Source organism: Theobroma cacao, chromosome 2 (genome assembly GCF_000208745.1).
Source record: "Theobroma cacao cultivar B97-61/B2 chromosome 2, Criollo_cocoa_genome_V2, whole genome shotgun sequence".
NCBI lineage: Eukaryota > Viridiplantae > Streptophyta > Magnoliopsida > Malvales > Malvaceae > Theobroma > Theobroma cacao.
The window spans coordinates 34,023,692-34,047,739 of NC_030851.1; the positions used below are offsets into that span (position 1 = coordinate 34,023,692).

Sequence of the window (24,048 nt, forward strand, 5' to 3'; positions counted from 1 at the left end):
GAACAGATTCGGGTAGTGAAATCACTACTCGAATAGGATTCGAGTAAGGTTCGGGTATCACACTTTGGATACCCGTTACTCGAACCCGTTTACAATACCTGTGTATTTATAAAATTGCTGCATCAAGACTCGAACCTTGGCCATGCAAGGAAACACTTACCGTCTCCACCATCTGGACAAGTAGTTTCCTTTGTTGTATAATGACAAAATAATTTATTTAAAATATAGTTAGTTAAATAACTAATGTGATGATATGAATATATATAAATAAAAAAATTATTAGATTATTAATTATGTTTAAATAATATGAATATCATATTATATTATAGAGGAATATAATTATATTTTTATTTTTATTAATTTAATTAGTAGTTAATTTTATGAAATACGTAAAGAAATATTATTGTATATGTATACGGGTTCGAGTAATTGGATATCCATGAAAAAATTTTAATAACTTTTTAATCTAATCGGGTTTTTAAACTGGTTAGGGTAATTATAGGGTAGTAAAAATGTAATAGGATTAAGGTAGTTGATTTTTTATAGGGTTAGGGTAGTTGATTTTTTATAGGGTTAGGATTCTGGTATCTCGAAATTATAGGGTAGCCGACCCGTTAACATCCTTACCCATTATGTAAACAGTCTCTATGAAATCCCATTGAGGAAGGCATGTCCAACTATGAAAGAAGAAAGAAGAAGAGAGGAAAGAGGAGGAGAGGGGTTGATTTTGACATATTCTTCAATTTTCTTGTTGAAATAGGGTTTTTATACAAGCTGAATGAGAACCTTACCACTATAATAATTACAAAATTAATCCAACAATTACAAGTAAGTCATATGCTTACAATTTTCAACAGTTTCCTTCGAGTTTCAAACATTTCATCTTCTGTGGCAAGGAGGGGTTATGCATTAAAAGTGGTTGTTGATCAAGGATGTTTTCCAAAAAATTGACGTACTGATCAAATGTCCTCCAAAAGACATATCAAGACTACCATTGGTATATTCAGTTTCAAGTAACACTGGAGCGAAAATCTGTTGTGTAGGTCTGACTGATTCTGTAGTTGTCTTCTATATATAAAATATGTTGCCGCTGTTGCCACAATGGCCTAAATGAGGAGTCCTCTTACACTTGCTGCTTGCCTATAGTTGTTAAGAATAGAAACAAGTTAGAAGAAAAATTTTATATTATGAAATATATGTGTTTATAAAGAAATTTAAATAATGTATTGAGTAATACATAAATAAGGTATAGTATATAACGTTAATTCTAATTTCATACATATTTTAAATCTAATTAATTAATAGAATTATAATATAATTATATTATAATCTAACTAAGTAATAACACTAAGTAAATAATTTGTATATTTATCTTAACAAATAGAGTGTTATTTACTCTTTTAATAGTGTTTTTATAACAGTTGTACAAACTCCAATAGAATTTGTTACAAGGATGGAATAAATTTTAGGAATTGAGATTGATTTATAATAGTATGTCAAATATTAACCTGCAAGCATAAACAAATAAAAACAAATTAGGCAACAAGGTCCCCTCTCCTACGGATGCCTACAGACAGACGCCAAGCATCAAGAAGAGCATCTGGTAGCAAGCGCGCAAAACACCACTGTATGGAGTGAGACCAATAGGGCGTGCACCGCGGTTCGTAGCCGATGTGGCGGATCCCGGCTTCCGCGTAATCTTTCGGCGTCGGCACCAACCACGATGATTTTTCAATTAGTGCTACCTTGGATGCCAAATTTGTTGCCACGTATAGCGGCACCTATTCAAAATAATTCATCCAGTCATTAATTAAACTAACAAGTTGAGATTATAAGATGTTGTTCAGGACGGAGAGGCAACCGGCGGTGATTGGATTAAAAAAAGAGCCGTCATACCTGACACTGCACATCAATGCCACATAGCTTGTATTCCACATAAAGAGATCGCGATAACTGATCAACGTAACTGTATATCACATCACAAGCAATGAAGAAAAAAAAAAGTATGTAGCAATACAAAATCTTCGAAAGGTTATAACAAGCAACTTTCTCTTCTCATCCCACATCATTTTCTTAATTATTTAAGATCCATTTTTTCTACTTTTATTTTTATAAAAATAAATAAATAGAGTCAAAAAAATAACTAGACAATATCTTAGTCAAGAAAAACTATAATTAATTTTGTGTATGTGGACCCTATTAATTGAAAGGCGGAATATGAGAGCTGAAACCTAGAATTTGGTCACGTCAAACTAAGTTAGATTTTATACTTGTCCCTGTGGTGGTGTATTTATTTAGCTTATAAAAGATAATTAGTGTTTTCTTTTTAGTTTGGATCCTATATATATTCCTACTTCTTTTTTCTTTCTTATTTTTAATTATCCTTCTTAATATTAATACCATCTTTGTAATTAAGAATCTAAAGATGATCTAACTTAGAAAGTTCTATACACTTAATTTGCAGGAAAACAGAATAATTAATTAATTAGACTACTCTTTACTGTCTGTTTTCTTCTTTGTTTTTACATGAAATTGAGTTAATTTGTGTTTCCAACCAACCTGAAACGATGTGATAAATGAATTGAGAAGCTTACGCTTTCGTAGCGGCATAGATCGTGTAGAGAGGATGTGAAGGCACAACGATGGAAGCTCCAGACCCGATATTGACAATCGCACCACGCTTCCTGTTTAGCATCCCTGGTAGCACCGCCCGTGTGACCCACGTAGTCGCTTCCAAGTTCACCCTTACAACTTCCATCCACACTTTCTCATCCACCTCGTCGAAGAACATGGCTCCCGGGTACGTTACCCCCACATTGTTGATCAACACACCAACTTCCACCTCCTTGATAGCCTCTTCTATCAACTTGACACCCGTCGTTACATCGCTGGAGAAATCATGGGCCACATCCCTGATCTTGATGTGGGGAAGTTCTGCTCGGATTTCATTCAAAACTGTTTTCAACTTGTTCGAGTTCCTGCTGACCAGTATCAGGTTGAGGCCTTGCTGGGCTAGTTGGCGTGCAAAGGCTTTCCCTATGCCATCAGTGGCTCCAGTGACGAGAGCCCATGAGCCGTACTTGTTGAGGTTCTTGGAGGCTCTGAAAATTGTGTCGAAAACCCATTTTAGGAGGGAGATGGAATGCTTAAGGAGGGAGAGGAAGCCTAAAAATGAGAGAAGAAGCAACCAGGTGGGTTGCATTGTGAGACAATTGATGCTTGCTGATAGCGTCTTCTGATCTTATATTGCTGAAACTTAGCTAAAGTTAAAGATACGCTTGGAACTTTGTTTAGACAAGTCAAGTTCGTTAATTAGCCTAGGAGAGTAAATGCGGTGATGGCAAGTATCATCTAAGTATTTGTGTTTCATTCAATTGTAAGCTGAGGAGCCTTTTCTCCATAACTTCTTTTGTCCACTAATTTTCAGTACATCTATATGTATCCATAATTATAAATAATAAATAATAATTTATTAAAAAGTAATAGAGGGGAGTTGAATTCAGGATTTTTCATTAAGTTCAACGTGAGATATACTTAATATTTTACAGTAGAAGTTACATTGTCAATGTATCCCATTTGTGATCTTGTTATTAAGCAAATTCAAAACCTAACGTATTAAACAAAGCATGCACTAAATGTAAACTTATATTGGTACAAATAAAATCTTAACAAATATTGTCTTATAAGCAAGAAGACACCCCGTAGCCTGCATCTGCCGATCGAGTAGATGTGCATTTATTTACTGGTTGGTCAGCGGAATTAACTCTATATGAGGGAAATTTATGCCATTTATAGGTTCGCTGCTCTGTTCCCAAAGGGACCGAGTTACGAGTACAATCCACCAGAAAAACTCCAGCAAAGTGGAAGCCACGTTCACCATAATTTTCATGCTTGCAAATTTAGTCAGTTTCTAAACTAAATTAAATCATATTATTATTCATCTTAATCAATGATAGATATAAAATTTTACATGAAAAATGATTAAAAAAATAATTATATGAGATCATATATTTATATAGTTTAAATTATATATAGAGATATATATAATAATAATAATAAATTACAAATTAAAAAATGACAGCGGTTTCTCCTGTCACCACCTTGATTCTTCTACTAACCTTAACACTCTGCATTGAATTGCCTAGCAATATATCACATTCTCACAGTTGATTTCATAATTGTCAGTAGAGAAATGTTGATTAATAAAAGTAAGCAACGCTCATACCAATTCGCAGGGCATGGAGAATACGTGAATAGATTCGGAGGATCGTGGCGAGATAGCAGCGGCATTCTTGTTCACCGCACCAAAGGCCTAAAGCTATACACATGCCCATGACCCCTAAGCCAATCACGTGAGCTTCTTATATACAGGTTCTTTTCACACAATTTTACTGTCGCCTCTGTTACTTATCTAGATTAACACTCAAAGTAGTTTTTTTTTTAATTTAATGCATACATTAATTTACAAATTTCTTTTGTGAATAGGCACCAATTAACCTATGCTTGCAATTATAACAAAGTAGTTAGCTGTATTATTAGCTATACTATATTTATTTATCACGTCCTTGAACTGTATTTATTTAATTTACAAATTTCATATATTTATTTAAAAGAGAAAAGAAAAGACACTGGAATAAAAGAAAACATTACTGCCAGCGCATCTCATGGGTGGAGTATTTACTGCTCATCACATGCATGTGCACGTGATTCAGCCAAGGAAACGGCTTTCAATACCCCAAATTTATTAAAGAAACATAAAGTTGAAGTTAAATATTGCCCTTAAAAGGCATAGATATGTCCAACTACTCAAAGAGTTTGGAAGCTGGAACTTGAAATATGTTGCCACTGTATCTGACGAAGGCATTCCATTCTGTTTTAAGCCTCTTTTTCCTTAAATCTTTCTTCTCTGCTTGTGTTTCACCATCCACTTAGTAAGAGGTTGATAGGCCAAGCCAATGACTATTTTAGATGTGTTGAATGGTATATGAGTGATAACACTTATGGATGGGAGCCGGTTTAGCAAATCAGAACCCGTTTCTTGTATGAATTTATAGTCAACCGAATGACAATTTACAAATCTTAGTTCATTATGGATATGAATCATGACTATCGTGGCTAGAACCCCGTGAAAATGGGTCCTGGTGAAAGGGATCATCAGTGGCATGAACAGAACTCAACCTGGGAGAGAAGTTATATCCTGTAGTGTGTTCCATCTCATGGCCATTAGATCTCACGCTGGCTTCTTCTTTGAATCTGATGAAGTACATGGATGACCAGTAATCTTTTGCCAAGTTCTATGGTAGAAAATATAGCTTATTTAGACATGAATGAACATAGTTCTAAACACTCCAAAGGAAATCCAATAATACTAACTGTGTAATCCAAGTAAATAACCCACCGTTTTCATCAACTGCATCAGTTCATTTAGGGCATTGTTAAAGAGATCAGGATGTGTCAGATCCGTGGTGGTCAAAATATCTTGCCGGATTCTATGAGATATGTTAACTTCCATTGCTGCACCTGTACAACAAAGTTGGGCAGGAAACTGCATAAAGGCATGACTTGCAAAGTAATAAGATGGCAGTTATTAAGCAACATGAATTCTTGCATGAAATAAAAGCTCCAATAAAGGTCAAAATCCAGCTTCATGAACAGAATGGTCACAGAAGATTGATACCTGACTATTGATCACTTGGTGAATGTTGACTGTTTTACCACACAACATGAAACAAAAATTCTTATTTGACGAAATTACAGAATAAAATCTTGCTTCAATTTCTTCATTTACAAACACATTCACACCCCCCATGTATTTACCTAATTAGACTTAACAAAATACAGACCTGCTCTAGAATCAAGTTCGGGTGGATCTGCAGTAATCCATGAACTTGGAATGAAACAAGGACTTAAGATGCAGATGGCCATTAGATAACGGTAAAAGAGGTAAGTTTGAAGGAGAAATAGGAAATGTTAAATGGCTGCTTTTCAACAACTAGCGTTCTGAACACTCATAAGTCATGAGATTGTTTCTGGATGGTAATAGTATAATGGAGTGGAAGTATTCCACATGCGTTCTCTGTGTTGGGTAATCATAATTACTAACAGTTAGCACCGTTTCTTCAGAGTTTGCATGTCAAAATATCTCAATTTAGCAATATTGGCACAGAACATCACTCCTCAGTGCATAACCTTTAAAAGTTGCAGCTCACTACAAACATTAACATTTGAACCATCTATCCATATCCTGCTACTGAAGATTGTTCTTCTGAGAAGAGGCAATCTTCTATATTTGGAGATTAAAAAGGAGATTTTAAGTTGTAGGAACTTCTTACTTCTCCATAGCACAAGACTTAAGACTGAAAATATAACACAAAGAAAAAACTGACAAACTAAATTCCAGCAGTGCTTCCTCAGAAATAACAATAACAAACCTGCAATTATGTATTTATTGATGATATGTCGTGTCATGTAGATCCTTCTTACAGGGTCATCTATTGGAATTGTTCCCAGCTCATGCACCTCTTCAAAGAAATGCACACTTTCCCCAGCCAAACAACTGTGTTCAAGAAGAAACAAGTTCAATTTATTTATTTTTTTTAACCATTAAGGTCATAAACAATGTGTTATTTTAGTTTACACTAGTGAAGAACTTTTGCTGGGAAGACTATTTTCTTCTTTTTTCTTTAGGATAATTGAAAATTTTTTATCCAACCATTTTCTTCTTTGTAAATTGAATCACTACAAAACCTAAAAAATATTCTGTTGTTTCTTTGGTGAGCTTCAGTAAACAATTGATAAAGAAAATGAAAAATCTGAATGCACCATGAAATCTGTTCTTCTTTTGAAATCCAATAAAAATACCACAAAAAAGTAATCAACCACCAAATCTAACTAACAGCTTAGGAAGTATAAAATACCTGTCTGCAAATGCCAGAAAAGACTGACGGAATCTTTTGTTCAGAAGAAGCTTATCCAATGGTTCATTAGGATCAATGACAACAGCTTGTTCTCTTTGCAATAGCAGTCCACTATCTGGTATGCCCAGAGCTTGACCCATGGTTTTGAATTCTAGAGGTTCCCTTTTTCTCAAGCTAATTTGTGAGAGCAGAGGCTGTGAAATTGATATGGAAAAGAATACCAGTACGAGAATGCTGGCCTGTGAAACATACCTGAACCATGTTAGCAAACACGCAAAAGCATAAGGCTTCAATAACTTGTATGTCAACCAACTAATGATGCAGGCAAGCCCATAAAGAGGCAAAGGAACAGATCAACATACTGTAATTAAAAGCAGAAATCTGGAGGCAACTTGAAGCCATGAGATATCATCATGAACTTCATTCAAGATGTAAGCAGAAACCCAAACTCCTGAGAAGTACAAACAAGCACAAGTTAGAAAATGAAGGCCATCATAGTTACGCAAAGGAGATATCAGAAACAATCACAAAATGTTGTTATTATTATTTGTTGCAACAAAGCCTGTTTGCTGAAATTATAATTTTTACCGGTTCCTACAGTTTTCAACTCCTTATTAGTTTACACTGTGACAACTTAAGGAAGGGGGAGCATTTAGTTGAATCACAAATGTTACAGCAAGAGTAGACATGACATCAAAAGCACAAATTCTGTTTCCAATGTGAATTAACCATTGCTAAAGCACCTCAGTTGCATGCAAGCTGTTTGCAACTAATCTTTTGCTTTGACCAAATGCAAAATGTTTTACAGAGTTTACAACTCTAGCGAACGTATCAAATCATGATAATTATCAATTTCAATCATGAAATTAGATTATCCATCGACTTTTTGTTCCACTTGACCCCTTATGAATTGGTACTATATTTCTTATTAACAAAATTGAGCATAAAAACTGTGAATTCTTTTATTGGTGATGATAAGATAACATGCAATATATGCGGAACAAACTGAAGGAAATGTAAGCCTTGTATGGAACCTAGATAAAAATTTACCAATAAGTGAGGCTGAGACGAGTATTCCCTGCCACAGGTCTCTGAGTTCATCAAACCTAAACTCTATGTGCCGAATTGCCCCTGTGAACATGACTAAAACAGCGACATACAACGTGTGGAGACATACAACTGGGATTATCCAGTAAGTTTGCATGTGACATCTGTAATTGAGAGGCTTCTTCACGTGAATAACTACAGGACAGTACTCCTCTAGTTAAAATAGGAATCACAGTGGAGTGAGAGTAAAAAGGAGTAAAAAAAATTATCATAAATAAGCTCAATGATAGATCCATAAATTCCAGAGTGTTAATTAGCAAATATCTACACAGGTATTTAGAAAAAGCATGAATGACTTGAATGCAGCAGTGTTACTTGCACCTGTCACTTTCACATGGCAGTTTATGGGTTTCATGCATTTTGTTAAAAGCATGAACCTTGTAAATGACTAAAAGACGGTCATTCCGACAGCAAGAATGAAGCAAGCAAATATACTTTTGAGCTACCTAATATTTGTAGACAACAATTGCACATATTAATTCAATATAGAAGTTAACAATACGTGTGAGTTTACACAAACAGATACAACAACTCATTTGAAGACAGTTTCACTAGAAAGGCAGCTTGACTTCATTGCATTATGTTCAACTTGATAGAATAGGTGTCCAAATAAGAATAAAAATAGGTTTCTCAGATCCTTACGTGCAGCGCCAGCAATCCATGGCAAGAGAATAAGTGGAAGAAAAATATGAGATCTAATTGGTGGTAAACGTCTCCTGAAATATCACAGCATATAAATTACCAAATTTTGCTAAAATGGCATGTTTAAGCAGATAACAACACCTCTGCCACAACTAAACACTGCAGCCTGATGCAAAAACCAGGGTTTGGCATCATATTCTAATAAATTATCCAGTTTAGTCTGCAGCAATTTGCTCTATAGCATGCAACAAAGTTTCATAGTGAAAAGAATGTAGTTAAATTCATTGGTTAAAAAATTATAGGAAGACTTTTCACTGAACCATTTCGTAGAAAATTAACATAACCAACCATTTCTGAATAATTTAACCAACATGTTTCTGCCTGGTTTAAGAAAAGAGAAAAAAGGTCCATAAGTCAATTCTCTCTTTTGTCATTATCTATTTTCGGTCTTTACAATCTGTCTTACAAATTTCTCAAATAGAAGAACGCTGACTTACTTGACAAATACATAGTATAGTTGGAAGGCCTGTGCTATGCGGCAGCTCATCAACAAACCAAATCCAAGTGGACCTTCAACCCATACTGAAAGCAAAACACATTTCAGACTATTTCATGGAAAAATATAAAGTAAGTAGAAAAGTAATTAGAGATTTATAACCTGCCCAAACATAGCAAGACAGCCACCAATGCTTCTTTTTGTATTTGAGGAAATTAACTGACATCTGTAAAAAGTTTATGATCAACTCTAAGGCTAAGCATTAATGAAGCCGATTATTGTAGATATGTATATAATAACAAGGAAATTGAAGTCTACACTGTCTTACCAATATTGATAGCAGAAAGGTGAAGCTGGCAATGACTTGAATGACTGGAATCCAAAAGGCACTGCCTTTTCCGCTGGGAACCTTGTCCTTGTGTATTAAAAACGGCAAAGTTGACTTCACAATGAGTCTGCAGAAAAGGGAAGGCAAAAATCAGAAATAAAAACAGACTGCAATGATAAATAATCCCACTGAGGCATAACATCAAATAGATTATCATCAAAGAAAACTGCCAAAATTGAACTTTGACTACAAAATGAAATTTTGATTAGTTATATAAAATGGGTTTATGGTAGAGATTTACAAAAAGAAAAGGAACATACAAAATCACGCAGAAGATGGCTATGGAAACGGCCACATAGTCGGAGGGGCAGCCACCATGAACGGCACAGGTTGCCATAGTTTTTTTACATATGATGGCACTTGATAGTTTATCAGATTAAGGAATTAATGTTGTAATTCTTCATTTGGTGACATAACAAAAAGAAAGTGGAAAAAGAAAAGAAAAGAGAGTAGAGTTGACAAGTCTTTGGTTGGGAAAAACACGGCAGTGTCCTCGTTTTTGTCCTACGAGTCTCCATCGTTTCCATGTTTCCACCTGATGGCTTTTTTTGACTAACGACTATCAAAGTAACATTTGCCGAAATCAAGGACTTCCTTCTTTTTTATTTTTTTATAAGCCCTTGTAATGTAAGACGTGGCTTTTTCTGAAATGATCACTACACTAATTAATTCACTTCATCATTGTGGGATTAAGATTAAGCCCCATGGATTCACGCACGTGTCCTTGGCTCGTGTGTGTTCTTGTCCCTTTGAACTCCAAAATTTAGTACTCATTCCGTCTCACCTCTCGATTCAAAGAAAGGAGCACTAACAGAGTAAGAAGTAGGCAAAACTTGGTCTGCAATGGAACTAAATATAGCTGATGGATTTATTTTGGTGTTCCACTGTCAAAACTTGTACACTGCTGCTCTTTTTGTTGTAATTGTTGCAATGAAATAAGTACTAACAGACAAGGAAGGCATCCCAAATGAAAACGTGAAAAATTGTAGCTTTACCATCGCCTCCTTTCACATGGAGAAAACATAGTTTATAGCCTACACTCTCATTTAAAGTGCATAGAAAAATTCCATGAAAAACATGGAAACACTGGGCACTGAAAAAATTGTAGAAAATTAATTACAAGGCAAACCAAAAACAAAACAGGATCAGCAACCATAAAAAATTCTAATGGCTTCAGCAGCAAGTGCTTTCTGTCTCAAAAAGTTGAAGTGATTTCAAGCTAAGCAAAACCATTTTCTCTGCATTGGAAACGACAGAAAATGAAGTTAGTAATAAAGAGATTTGTATGTGAATTGACTTGATTAAATCCCGAGAATCTGTGAATTAAGGTCTGACCTTAATGGAATATTTACGTCTGTTTCTCTCCTTATGTGCACCATTTTTGTGCTGTGATTTGACACCGTCGGTGGTTAAGACCGTAACATTCCCACCAGTTCTCTTCTCATCTCTAGCTATGTTAAATATGGCAGTGAATCCTTCAGCTGAGGCTGGATCATTTACATCCCATTCACCAAATTTTGGCAGAGGCTGGCCCTTATAATACTGCACATGGAAAAAAAACAAGGAATATTTTAATCAAATCAACGCATTCCCACTGTCATTACTCTGTTTGGGTTTTATTTGTTTCCCGAACAAAATGTAGTAAAAAAGAAGAGAAAAGCTGTCCAATTGATAAAAAAAAAAAAAAAACATTTCATTCAAGGTTTGGTAGTGAAACTGACAACAGAAAACAGAGCAAAGAAAAAAACGCCCAGAGAGAAAGAAAATGAGAATGGTGGAAGAGAATCTTACAGATGACATGATGGAAGAGTAACTGGGAAGTGTATGGAAATCTTTGTGGATTAATTGATTGACTAGAAGGAGGATGAGAGACATTCAAAGGCGAGTGGATTTAAATCAGGGGCTTTGGGTCAAAGGGTGGTCAGTGAAATCGAAGAAGACTTTGATTCTCCACACGTATCAAACTCGTCTGTGACGCGGGATCTTCCCATTTCAGTTTCTTTCTCTTTCCTTTCTCCTTTTTCCACATTTACTCTGTTTCAACAGAAAGGTGGGAGACCCTGTCATATTGACTTCACCGCGTGTAAAACGGTGGGCTTTAAAGACACTATAGGATTTTAGTGCGGTTTTGAGGGATTAAGAGCAACTGTACACCTTGTTTACATTAGGGAACGATATTCAGCTTGCATCCAAGGAAGCAGTGCACTGACGAAAAAATTACTCTTTACAAACACTTGACATGTTTCTGTTTCTTGTTTTTCATAGGTCAATTATATACAAGTGAGGGTAATTACATCATGAATGCCACACATTCGTGACAGTAATCACGGCTTTAAATCTAAGAAATTTCTAGTCTGGCAATCACTCGCACTAAAGCCCAAATGGCATCTCATTCTCACTCTACAGACTTTGATGTGTAGCGCCAGAAAACCCCTCCAACTAGGTTGTTCAATGCATGAGAAGCCATGGGCACGATAAGGCTTGAGGATATGATTGTTGCATAACCATACACAATCCCAACAAAGGTTGCCCTGAAACATGAACACGCACCACATCTTGATCATACAAACCCGTGGTAACTACATTTCAAGATTATTCTGAAACTTCTATAAGCCTCCTTTCTCAAAAATTTTCGCCATGTTTGTAGCAGTTGGGAGCAAAAATTGAGCATAATTGTAAGACGTAAACCATGAGAACAGAATTGATCGACTCATGATGTTAAAGAAAACTTCATGATGTTATCTGGAAGAAATCTAGCACTAAATCAATTAGATTTTAGATGTATACCACACTGCAAAGGAATACTTTCTCCCATTGCCCAAGTGTAGAACGCCAAAAAGAGTGGCAACAACTATGACACTCTTCCAGTCAAATCCAAAAATTGGGAGCAGTGCACCACGAAAAAGTAGTTCCTGGATATTGCGAACATTCAAATAGTATGATAAATCACATATCTAGAATAACAGAAAACAAAAGTGTGATGGAAACTGTAAAAACTTACCTCACTCATCCCAGGCAAAAAGGCAACAACTAAGTAATCATAAGGTTGTAGTGAAGAAAGAACCTGCAAAAGAAAGAAAGATGTTGTTCGAGTTCAGCAAAGCAGTCAAAGATCTGCATATGTTTGTAGACAGAAGGATAACAAAGATATAGTGGATGCAGAAATGGATTCATATGTAGTTTTAATGAGTTAATAATAACAGATTCTACATATTGGCTCAAAGTGTTTCTATTTATCCAAACGTTAATACGCTGATCTATAACCTGAACTTCAAAGTGAAACTAGTAGAAGCCCAAGTAAAGACACGGGCATAAAGCAGAGTACGCTACCTACCTGCTGATTGGCTGCTTCACTTGACTCAGCAAAATTAGGCAATGTCTTCAATAGTACATAACGAAATGATGAAATTAGGATAACCAATGCAGTGATCAGCTCAAGATGCCACATCTGAAAACCAACTGCAAACAATTGGAGAAGCAGTGACAACTTTTGGTATATGATGGACCAAATTCTCCCAAATAGCATAATAGGAACACAGATGAGCATACTTGCATGCTTAAACAGACATGAGAAACCTTAAAAAGTGCATTTCATATCAAAATAGAACCCTCCAGTTTCTTCATACAGCACTGGACCTAAACTGTTTTTTCAAATAATAAAACCATTTTCATTATTTTAAGAACTGGAACACATTTCATCACCTAGGGATGTTAACAAAGAAGCCTTGTCTCAGTTTCTATGCAGAGCTAATGATTTCATTTCAAGCATGTGATAATTTCTCTGTCATTGAAACGTTAATCAACAACAGTTGTTGTTCAATTGTCTTTAATATTTAAGCTGTATTTAGGGCATTATTTCTTCATTTTAAGAAGCAACTCCAGGCCAGAATACACAATGTCATTCTACAAGAAATGCCAAAGCTGAGACTTTGGGTGCCTCTTTTCATTATGTCACATGTAAAAGTTTTTTGAACAGGGTAATCCATTCCTCATCTATGTAGCACCAACCAGTTTTGCAATTTTTCACCAGTTCTAATATGAGTCGAGGCCAATTCATGCCCTGTTCTAGAGTCCTGCATGCCATTCTAATCCAACGGTCCACAAAAATAAAGATACCAAATTAGGACAATAATTTAGATTATCAGACTTATCATTGTGCAGTCAATTTCTGTTTTAAAGGATTCTCTTTCTATGGACGTGCAATATCACCAAACATTGTAGGAGGGAAAGAAAAACAAAACAACTTTTAACAACCATTTAGGAAGCAAGCTTAAAATGCAATATATACATGATACTTCCATGGAGCAGTCAAGAATGGGCAATCCTTCCATCGACCCAGCATGAGATACCTGATTTGCCAAATAAACAAAATTAACTCACAAATTCCTTTGTTTGGTCATGTTGAACTAAAGAAACTCAAGTTACTCGAGCTACTAAACAACTAATTGACAGAAACCAGAATAGGAAAAGGGATCTAACAGCAAAGATAAGAATATCAAAATCAAACTAGTGATTGCACGTGAGGAAGCAAACCTGTCTAATTATTAAACCTAAAGCAGCTATCAACCCAGAAGTGATGGTGCAGGCTTGAAGCACATTACTCCTGGAAGGCATGGAAATTGAATTCTGTGGAGCTGAATTATCAAAAGAATACAGACTGTTTCCATCATTAACATTATCATCCTTTGAGGGAGACGTGTCTGCTGGGACACTGCTGTCATCTGGCAAAGTCTCTTTAGTTCGCAAGGTGACACTTTTACGCAGTTGTGCCTCTCTTCTCAATTTTTTCATTGATTTACGACTAGCAAAGGCCCTTACACTAAATTTAGTACCCTGCAGAGGAAAAGCATATATGTATAAAAATTTCTAGGACCAGAACGTTATTGACCTTATCAAATAAAGCAATACGAGGTAGCTTACACTGATACATTTTAGGGGTGAAAGCTCTTTGGCACCATAGTACCCAACTAACTTCCCACCTATTCAATATCATCAATTTTGCACAATTAAAGAAAGAACAAGAATAAGAACATAACAATGAATGAACAAAAGTCTTTTGACTAATAATTTAGTTCTTGAGGGCAAATCTTATACACAGTGATGCAAAAATTAACATGAAGCATCAAAAGTTGCCCAATGTTATCATTCTTTTACTGTCTTTTTAAGTAAAATTTTAGTGAAGCAAACGGAATCAGAAAGCAAACTCATGGAGAAGAGGCACTAACAGTTTATAGTGAGCAAACCCATAGCTGGTTACAGCTTCCGAATCCAAATGGATGTACCTTTAATCTGTTACACCCCAATTTTTCAAGAAAACAAGATAAGTAAAACACGAAAAGAAAGGAGGAGGGAGAGAGGGGGAGAGAAAATTCAACGGGAGCCAAACCTTTTTCCTGCAGTATTCTAATACTTCTTTTCTACGTTCTCAACTGGAGTTAGAAAATGAAGATATCAAATTACCAAAAACATAAACAAAAACGAAAAAGCTATAATGTCAAGTTTAAGGACCAAGGAGGATGAGGAAGACTGGAAGTGGAGAGCAAATACGAAATATCAAATATCCAACGCCTTCGAAACTAACCATGAGATGACGCCTTAAAATCGTCTTCCTTTCCCTTCCTTGTGTTTAATTCCAAGCCACGTGGAATATTGGAAGCTTAGTTTCGGAAATACTGGCATAAAGCCTATTCGGGTCACCAATTGCCATCATTTGTTTTTTTTTTTTCAAAATAAAAACCAATAAATCTGAAGATTGGTGAACAAACTAACAAATCGAACATCTGTGTTGCCTACTTGTTACAACACTTTCTATTTTTTTTATGATTATTAACGACGATATTTAAGACCTCTTAGCGGATTTAAACCTTCACCAAAGCGGTCCGCAACAGGAGGCTAAAATCGACTGGAGAGTCTCAGCATCACTGGGTAATTTGACGACAGCCTTGAAGGGTCATGTTACCTAAAATGATGGCAGCACATATTTCAAAACTACATCTAAGAACACTTGCATCTCAATTTTGTCTATGATCCATCACAAATTGCATATGCTCAATGTCTCACTTCAGACAACAGAGGCACAATGCGAATTATTTTGCCTCGACAATTTGAACCTTACATTCTCTGCGGTTTCTAAAATAAGGCTATCGCAAAGAATTTATATACTGGTAAGAATATGTATACCAACCTAACAGGCACCATATGTTAAGACGAGTTAGACGAGGGAAAAACAAAGAATGAGAAAGAATGACTACGATAGTATCTATGATACAATTTTCAGAAGCTGATCACGAAATGGTAAGGCTTTGGTCCAGAGGATTGATGATCACAATCTTCGTTACAAAATGGTTCCCACTAGCCATATATGCAGGAGAAGACAATAAGCAATGAGGCCTAGTCTTGCTCTGGGACGACTACTTAGAGCTCGGCCACCAGATACCCTGTAGCAATTCAAAACAGATGTCAAGATCATAACAAACGAGTAAATTGCATAGAAAGCAAGCACTTAATATTCCCTCTAGGAAGAACAAAAGAATTTTCCCCTTTCCCTCATAAAATGGCTAGAGCATTTTACCAAATTCCGTCAACTCGATCTGCAATCAACTTTCCTTGTGTTGGGATGAGGCCAGATGTGTTGAGAGACTTGAACAAATGACCTGCCAAAAAATGGGTGCATATGCTTTAAGTTCTGCAAATTCTGAGACCTGTACTAATGGGAAATTATTTTTTCAAAAACAATAAAAAGAGGATGCATTCTGAAGATGCCGACCTTTGTCCTCATCAGTTTCCTCATTGTTTATCAGGCGATCAGATTCCAAGTCAATATTAACTGAAAGATGGTCCGTTGATCCTTTTCGCATAGTTCGCACGTGAGCAGCTGATTGCACAGGAGATATTGTACTCTTTCCACGTGATACCTGCATAAGCATTAAAAAGTAATTAGATCTCCAAGAGCAGAATTTGCAAGGGATGTATGACACTATCAGTTGAAGCAAACAGAATACAAAACACTTGAGAAATCCAGTTTCAGCTTTAAATGGGAGAGAGAGAGTTGCTTTAAATTTACGAAAGGAAAGCATTTCCATTTGGGAGTGACATCATCATGAAATGAATATATAGACAGTACAAAGAGTCACATGATTATGCAAGTAACAGTCTATAACTATCACCACTTTTTTTCTTTACAACGATATTAGTTACCACAAACTAATTCAAACATTTCCCATGTGATTTCATCAAACATGCATTGCAAAAAAAAATTTCCCTAACCCATCCAATTCCATATTCACACACAGTACTATTGGGAAGTTACACTGAAATCCTCATCTACCACCACGTAGCGTTCTCAATGAAGAGGATCGAATATCCAACCATCACTTGAAGATGTTCTAATAATACATATAATCAAGTAAAGAATCAAAGATTACATCAATCAAGTCATTTGGTACATGAAAAGTTCATAATTAAGTTCTCTGAGATCACTATGAGCCATAAAACATTTAGGTCCAAGAACTAAATCAGTCATAAAGTAAAACAGTATGGTAATCATTGAAGCAGTTTCATTCACTAAAAATAGATCTTTTACACTGCACTTAAACTAAAGAATCATTCATACATATAATTTTAAGCTATCAGTAAGCAGTGGCTTACTTAGAAAAAAATTTCAGTGGGTTCATATATATAATTTGCATTATATGAATACACTTTTTTCACATTGTATTATTAAAGAAAGTTTTGCATTTAAACCCAAAAGTTTTAATTATTGAAAAAAATTGAGTATATATAAAAATTTATTAAAATGAGATATTATCTCATGCAGTTACCTTTGATATAGTATTTGTCCATAAATTACAAATTAAGTTTTTTAAGAATTGAGTGGGGTCAACTGAACTGTCATGCATAATATATTTTTTAATATCCTCAAAAATACACTTAAATATCTGCCTAAGAACCACAACACAAGTAAGCACCTTACAACCCAACTGTTTAATTTTTTTTTTTATGTATGATTTCAAGGCATCATCTTAGACAGCAAGATCTGCACAATACTGAACACACGATAACTAAAATGCTAGTTGAATAAAACAAGCTAGTAATACATGTATCAAACCACCGACAGCTCATAGCGACAAGATAAACTTCATAAATTAAGTTGATAACGAAAATGTTGAATGAAAATGTTGTAAGAAACAATATGTACCGCATCTTCAATTTCAGATGTTTCTGATCCAGTGGGTGCTGAAGGTGCTTCAAAGATGCTCCTTTCCTGGACAATCTCAGGCTGCACAGTCCTACTCTCAAGAGAATCTTCAAGTAACTTAACCTTAGTTGACAATTCATCCACAATCATTTGGCTTCCAAGCAACTTGATACCAAGTTCCTGTGCTTTGGATTTTGAATTTTCAGCCTCTGACAACAGCGTATTAACCTGTTTTTCTAAAACAGGTAAAAGTGCTTTCATACCAACAGAATTTTGGCCTCCAGTAAACTCTTTACCTCCCAAGACAGCAATAATCTTCTCCAAACCATATGTAACCTCAGAAAACTCCGTTTTCATCTCTTCCAAGTCTGGCTTATTTCTAACATTTTTTCCAATTTCTTCTTTAAGATGCTCAATTTCAAAAATCTGTCTTGAAAGTGTAGACTGTAGTTCTTCCTTCTCATAAGATAGCAAATTTATTTGATTCTGCAGATCAGTGAAATTATCAATAACAGAAAACAGTTTCTTAACATCAGCTGAGGTATGGGGCTCCAGGTCTTTTGACTCGACAAGAGGAGTTTCAATCCCACTTAGCTTGTCCAATAGAGTTCTTAATTGAGATGCTGACAGGAGAGGCTCTTCAGCTTCTGTAACAACAATATGATAAACAACAACATAATAAAGATTAATGACGATTGACAATCAAGAGCACAAGATTAACAAGGTGAGAAGGAAGACATTTACCTTTTTCTTTCATCAACAAACTAAGGTTCAATGATAAAAGTTCTGCCTCTTTTTCTTTCCATCTGTCCTCTTTGGCTTGATAATCCTCTAACTTAAGCTTCACTTTTCTGCATGAATCTTCTAATGCTTCTACATCACTCTCCAACTTGAAAACCCTACTTTGATATATATCTTTTTCTTCAATGGCTTTCTCAGAGGTGCTTCTGGTATCTTCCAATTCTTTCTGTAAATTATGAATGATAGTGGCCACTGCTGTACTTGTAGTTTCAAACAACTTTGCCAGACTTTGAACTTTTCTAGTAGCAGTCAACAACTTCTCAGCTGTCTTAGCATATTTGTTGCCAGCAACCTCTGTCTGAGCCATGTCATCTCCAACAAATTCTTCCACTTCTGGATGCAAAACATGGTTCAATTTTTCAAGCCCAGGAAGAGAGCTAAATTCTATAAGATTGTTCTTAACTTCAAACTGCAGGTCTCTAGTTGCATCTGTACAAGCAGAGAATAAAATGGCAAAATCATTCTGTAACATGGCTATAGCTTTCTCCTTTTCCTGTTCACGCATTTCCAGGTTTTTGACATTTTGTTTCAAGGATTCCATATTCTCGACCATACTTTTTACCTCGTCCTTTGCTGCCTGTAATTTTTTTGACAAGGCTGCTATTGACTCATCTAGTAAGGTTGAAAAACCTTCAAAACTATCTGCAAGGATTTTGGTTCGCAACTGGAACCCTTCTGCAGCCCTTCTAAAACATGAAGAAACATCATTAGCATTTACTGCATTTGCTTCATCATTCTCCATCTCAATGTTCACAGTATTATCGATATCAATGGAGAAACGTCTTGCCAGATGGGCAATATCCTGTAGTAAATGAAGAGAGCCAGTTATAATAATAATAATAATAAATGTCTTAAACTCATTCAGGAGCTAAAAGAAAAAGGATAGTTTGGTATCACCTCCATGAGTGGTTGACCTTGCAGCAGTTCTAAATCCTTGTCAACCAAATGGTCCCTTGTGTTTTTAATGGTAAGATCCATGTATTTAAGGCGCTCCAAATTCCTGTCAAAGCATTGTTTTATTGTAGACAACAAACTTTGGTCTGCGATGAGCATTTGAAGATTGTTGATATGACCAATCAACTCTATGGATCTGCTTGCAAAGTTGCCACTGGTTCCCGCCAACTCTTCCATGCACGCATTCAGTTTCGAATTGAGAGTTGATATCTCCTGATCAGCAGTTATTTTCTCACCTTGAAGTGCAGAAAAATCCTTTTCTGCCTTAACCAATGCATCTTCTAGTGATTTAATGGTTGTGCCAGCATCTGCCAGCTTGCTAGCCAGGGTCTCAGTTTCGTCTTTTAGCTGTTTTAGCTCATTCTCCAAGTTGGTTATTTCCACTTGTGAATTGTTACTTTGTTCGGTTAGTGAAGCAACATTCATCTCTGCCTGGGAAAGTGCATTTTCAAGTGACTTTATAGTGTTATATGCCTCTGTAAGTCTGCACATCTGAATAGCAACTTCCTCCCTCACTTTCTCGACCTCCATCTCTGAAGCAGCTTTGCTACCTTGAGCCTCCTCTTTCTCACTGATAAGCAAGGAAATTTTATTTTCTGCCAGTGACAATGCCTCTTCGAGTGACTTTCTAGCCTCACTAGTCTCAGCAAACTTGTTAGTTTGTGAATGAGCTTCTTCGATTGCTTTCTGCAACTCTATTTCTATTGCTTTCTGGGTCTCAGTTTCATCTTTTAGCTCCTTTAGCTCATTCTCTAAGTTGGTTATTTCCACTTGTGAATTGTTACTTTGTTCAGTTAGTGAAGCAACATTCATCTCTGCCCGAGAAAGTGCATTTTCAAGTGACTTTATAGCATTATATGCTTCAGTGAGTCTGCTGGTCTGAATAGCAACTTCCTCCCTCATTTTCTCCACCTCCATCTCTGAAGCAGCTCTGCTACCTTGAGCCTCCTCTTTCTCACTGATAAGCAAGGAAATGTTATTTTCTGCCAGTGACAACGCCTCCTCGAGTGACTTTCTAGCATCACTAGTCTCAGCAAACTTGTTAGTTTGTGAATGAGCTTCTTCATTTGCTTTCTGCAACTCTACTTCTATATTTTTCTTCCCAAATTCCAACTCCCTCTTCTCTTCAGCAAGTTGAGATAAATCATTGTTTGCAACAGCCAATGCATCTTCCAGTGATTTGATAATTGCTTGGGCTTCTGCTAACTTGACAGAAAGGGTACTAGACTCTTCCTTTACTTCCCTCAACTCTTGTTCAGTCTGTGTCTTGGCAGTCTGACAATCATCAATATACCCAGCAAGCCAGTTCAGCTTTGCTATAGGCTCTTCAAATGCTGAATCAACTGGAATAACAATGCGATCAATTGATTCGCTTACTCTCTGCAATATGTTATTGCTCTCAAATAGGAACTTCTCGAATTGATCCCTCTGCTCTTTCATAGCTGCAAGATCAGTCTCCAACTTTGGGATGCGCTCTAAATCATTAGATAAAGTACTGATCTGATCCCTGCACTCAGCAACGGTAGATTCTTGCTGTTGTAACTCAAGCCTCAAGTTCTCAATTTCTGAGTTCTTTTCCTCAAGAAGAAGTTTCAAGTTTTCCCGATCTTGAACCAATCCCTTTCCTTTCTTAACTGCCATTGATAACTTTTCCCTCAGCAGACCAGATTTCTCCTCTGATCGTTCAAGATCTTTTTGCAGCACATCTTTCTCCTCCTTCAGCACAAAAAGTTCCTGAGAAGCCACTGTGAACTGATTTGACAGATCATTCAGCTGTGACCTCACCAGACTATCTTCTTCTAGTATTTCCTCACAAAGCATCAACTCCAGGTTCCTAATATACAAGAGACTTCGAAGATTTTCAAATAGTTCTGCATCCACAAAAGGAGTATCCGAAGAGGCACTCGTTTGTTCTTTTATCTTCACAAAGCACCTATCAATTAGAATGGGTAAACTAGAAGAAGTCTCCTCAATCCCCTCTTGATCATCCATCATTATTCCAGAACACTCTACCAGCATCCTTAACATCTGATCTTTCTCTGATGAAAGTTGATGGACCTTCTCAACTACCTTTTCATGTTTACTTGTGAGGTCATCCAATTCCATTTGAATATAATCCTTCTCTGTCAGTTCTCCTGCAAGTGAAGCACTTAAATGATCCTTGTCCAATGATATCTGATGCATCTTGCCAACAATTTCCTCATATTTAATTCCAAGTTGATCTAACTCTTCCTTAATGTAATCCTTCTCTTGTTGTATAGTCGAAAGTGAAGCACTCAAGTGATCAATCTCATCACGTGCAGCTTCCTTCGTTGTGGCAATTTCATTTTGCAACATATTTATATCATCTTTAGCCCGGTAAAAAAATTCCTTAAGCCAACCCAAACGAGAATCTAAATCAGTAAAGGAGACATTTTCAGGTAAATCAATTGCACAAATGGTATCTTTCAATCTGTAGAAGTCCAAGGAAACACCCTTCAGTTCATTTCTTTCATTAACAAGCCACCTAGCTCTTCCCACATTATCGACTGACTGCAGTTCCTCGGGTACATCAACCTGGGACAGGATGTGTTCAAATGTCTCAAGAACCAAGGTCTTTTGCAAGAGTGATTCTTGCAATGATGCAACCAAATTTTCACTCTTCACCAACTCTTCCTTCTGTAATTCAGCAGCTTCAAGGGCACTCGACTTCTCTTGCAATTCAACCAAACATTTCTGAAGCTCACTTGTTTTATCAGCCAGAGACTGCTTCAGTGAGTCCCGCTGCTGAACCAATGCCTTCCCTTTTGTCACAGCCATGCTCAGCTTTTCCTTGGTATGAGCACACCTCATCTTTTCCTGCTCAGCCTCTGTCTTTGCTTTTCCAAGCTCAGAATTTAGCATCTCCACCGTCCCTTTCTCACTTTCAACTTGTTCAAGCAATTTCCTATTTTCATCTTCCAGAAAACCAATTTTTGCAACCAGCTCTGCTTCCTTCCTCCTGAACTCAAATAATTCATCACGTGCAGCAACAAATACAGTACTAAACTCCTGCACACCAAAATCGGACTCAGCCTTTGTCAAACACTGTCTAAGTTGATTAACCTCAAAAAGAAACTGGTTATACTTCTCAATTAATGCCAAAGTGCTTTTCTCAACAAGGTCAATCTGCTCCCCACCAGAATCACCAAACAATTCTCCTTGATCAACAACCGACCCAAGAGCAGCCAAAATCCTCTCCAGTGCAACCTCACATTGCTGGTTCTTCTCCACATAAACCCCCTTCTCTGCTTCTGCTATGGAACTCATAAACTTCGCTTTTAGCCCTTCAATCTCTTGATCCTTCATATAAATCTCCTTCTCAAGCGCCTCCCTCTCTTCCTGCACACACTAAAACCCTAAGTAAAACATAAAAATCATTGACCAACACGCACACACTAAATAAAAACACACAAAACCTTGTATCTGATTTCAAATTTCTCTTTTTCATCAACAGCCTGCTCCAGCAAAGCGCGCATGCGTTCCAATTCACTGACAAAGTGATTATTGTCATTATCTCCACTATTGTGTGCAATATTATCCATGTCATCGAACTGTCTAGCTGCCGGATTCTGTTCCTCTATAACGCCCTCATTTCCACGCGCAGTTGGAGTTCCAGCTTCCCTATTATCATTATTCAACTCATCCGAAGCATCCATAAACATATCTTCTTTGCTATCAACATGAGACAACTCAATAGATTCCGCTTCCTGTATTGACTACAAAACAAAATAAATCATACTTAAAAAATAAATATTCCAAATTACAGATTTTCCCTATTAACAATGACAAAAAATTAGATTTCAATTGAAAAACATTCCTAAAAAAAACCTGATTAGTCGAAGATTGAGGGTAAATTGCTCCATTTTCAACAGCTCCAGAATTCTCCGAATCGTGATTTTCCGACATTTCTACTGATCATATAAATTCATAATAAATAGAAACAGCTCCAGATCTGCAAGAAAAATTCAAAACAATATAATAAGTAAAAAAAATGAATAAATAAAATCCAAGAAATCAAGGCAGATTAATGGATTTGACCTGAATTTAAATTCTACAGTGCACAGATGAGATCCTGATTGTGCTTAGATTCAAAGGAGAATTTGCCGTTTGCGCAGTAGTAATATTTTTTTATTTTATTAATTAATTTATTTAATTTTTATTGATGTTTTTATTCTTGGCGTTACTGTGTGACTGCCTTAAGGTTCACTCTTTTCTCCAATGACACGCGGTACATGATTTGTTCTCTCATCGCATTGACGAGGTTCACTCTTTTCTCCAATGACATGCGGTCAATGATTTGTTCTCTCATGGCAATGGTCGAAAAGTTGATTGAAATAAGATAAAAATTAGATGATGTTTGATACTTTATATTGATATGTGATTACGGATAATTATAATTCATGTGATTTTAAAAAAAATAATATTATAATTAAAATATAAAAAATAATATTATAGTATTTGATTTATAAGTATTTTATGAAAAATATAATGTTTATTTTTAAAATTACTTTTATTTATTAAAATA

The 24,048-nt window shown here is 36.1% G+C and overlaps 4 protein-coding genes across 6 annotated transcripts; all 4 read right to left on the reverse strand.

The window, feature by feature from the left end:
• LOC18609647 (very-long-chain 3-oxoacyl-CoA reductase-like protein At1g24470) lies at window positions 776–3,376 on the reverse strand. 2 transcript variants are annotated; one of them, XM_018114663.1, is made up of 4 exons: window positions 2,595–3,376; window positions 1,897–1,966; window positions 1,509–1,781; window positions 776–1,140 (listed from the first exon to the last, which is right to left on the reverse strand). In XM_018114663.1, the coding sequence occupies exons 1-3, from the start codon at window positions 3,200–3,202 to the stop codon at window positions 1,536–1,538; spliced, it is 924 nt and encodes a 307-aa protein (XP_017970152.1). In that variant the 5' UTR covers window positions 3,203–3,376; the 3' UTR covers window positions 776–1,140; window positions 1,509–1,535. The 2 variants fall into 2 exon arrangements, with proteins under 2 accessions (XP_017970152.1, XP_017970151.1); XM_018114662.1 differs by lacking the exon at window positions 776–1,140 and having other exon boundaries at window positions 1,455–1,781.
• Window positions 4,708–10,161, reverse strand: LOC18609648 (regulator of G-protein signaling 1). The gene is made up of 11 exons (XM_007044874.2): window positions 9,811–10,161; window positions 9,491–9,617; window positions 9,325–9,388; window positions 9,164–9,248; window positions 8,667–8,740; window positions 7,968–8,159; window positions 7,280–7,368; window positions 6,918–7,156; window positions 6,432–6,556; window positions 5,399–5,520; window positions 4,708–5,294 (listed from the first exon to the last, which is right to left on the reverse strand). The coding sequence occupies exons 1-11, from the start codon at window positions 9,885–9,887 to the stop codon at window positions 5,088–5,090; spliced, it is 1,401 nt and encodes a 466-aa protein (XP_007044936.2). The 5' UTR covers window positions 9,888–10,161; the 3' UTR covers window positions 4,708–5,087.
• Window positions 10,395–15,125, reverse strand: LOC18609650. Its single transcript, XM_018115368.1, has 11 exons — window positions 14,937–15,125; window positions 14,776–14,839; window positions 14,471–14,529; window positions 14,084–14,383; window positions 13,839–13,899; window positions 12,885–13,009; window positions 12,552–12,614; window positions 12,338–12,462; window positions 11,342–12,081; window positions 10,886–11,092; window positions 10,395–10,788 (listed from the first exon to the last, which is right to left on the reverse strand). The coding sequence occupies exons 2-9, from the start codon at window positions 14,795–14,797 to the stop codon at window positions 11,946–11,948; spliced, it is 891 nt and encodes a 296-aa protein (XP_017970857.1). The 5' UTR covers window positions 14,798–14,839; window positions 14,937–15,125; the 3' UTR covers window positions 10,395–10,788; window positions 10,886–11,092; window positions 11,342–11,945.
• On the reverse strand, window positions 15,531–23,760 carry LOC18609651 (myosin heavy chain, skeletal muscle). 2 transcript variants are annotated; one of them, XM_018115367.1, is made up of 9 exons: window positions 23,562–23,760; window positions 23,352–23,475; window positions 22,940–23,230; window positions 19,446–22,862; window positions 18,492–19,350; window positions 17,748–18,394; window positions 16,317–16,464; window positions 16,122–16,203; window positions 15,531–15,987 (listed from the first exon to the last, which is right to left on the reverse strand). In XM_018115367.1, the coding sequence occupies exons 2-9, from the start codon at window positions 23,427–23,429 to the stop codon at window positions 15,885–15,887; spliced, it is 5,625 nt and encodes a 1,874-aa protein (XP_017970856.1). In that variant the 5' UTR covers window positions 23,430–23,475; window positions 23,562–23,760; the 3' UTR covers window positions 15,531–15,884. The 2 variants fall into 2 exon arrangements, with proteins under 2 accessions (XP_017970856.1, XP_017970855.1); XM_018115366.1 differs by having other exon boundaries at window positions 22,940–23,239.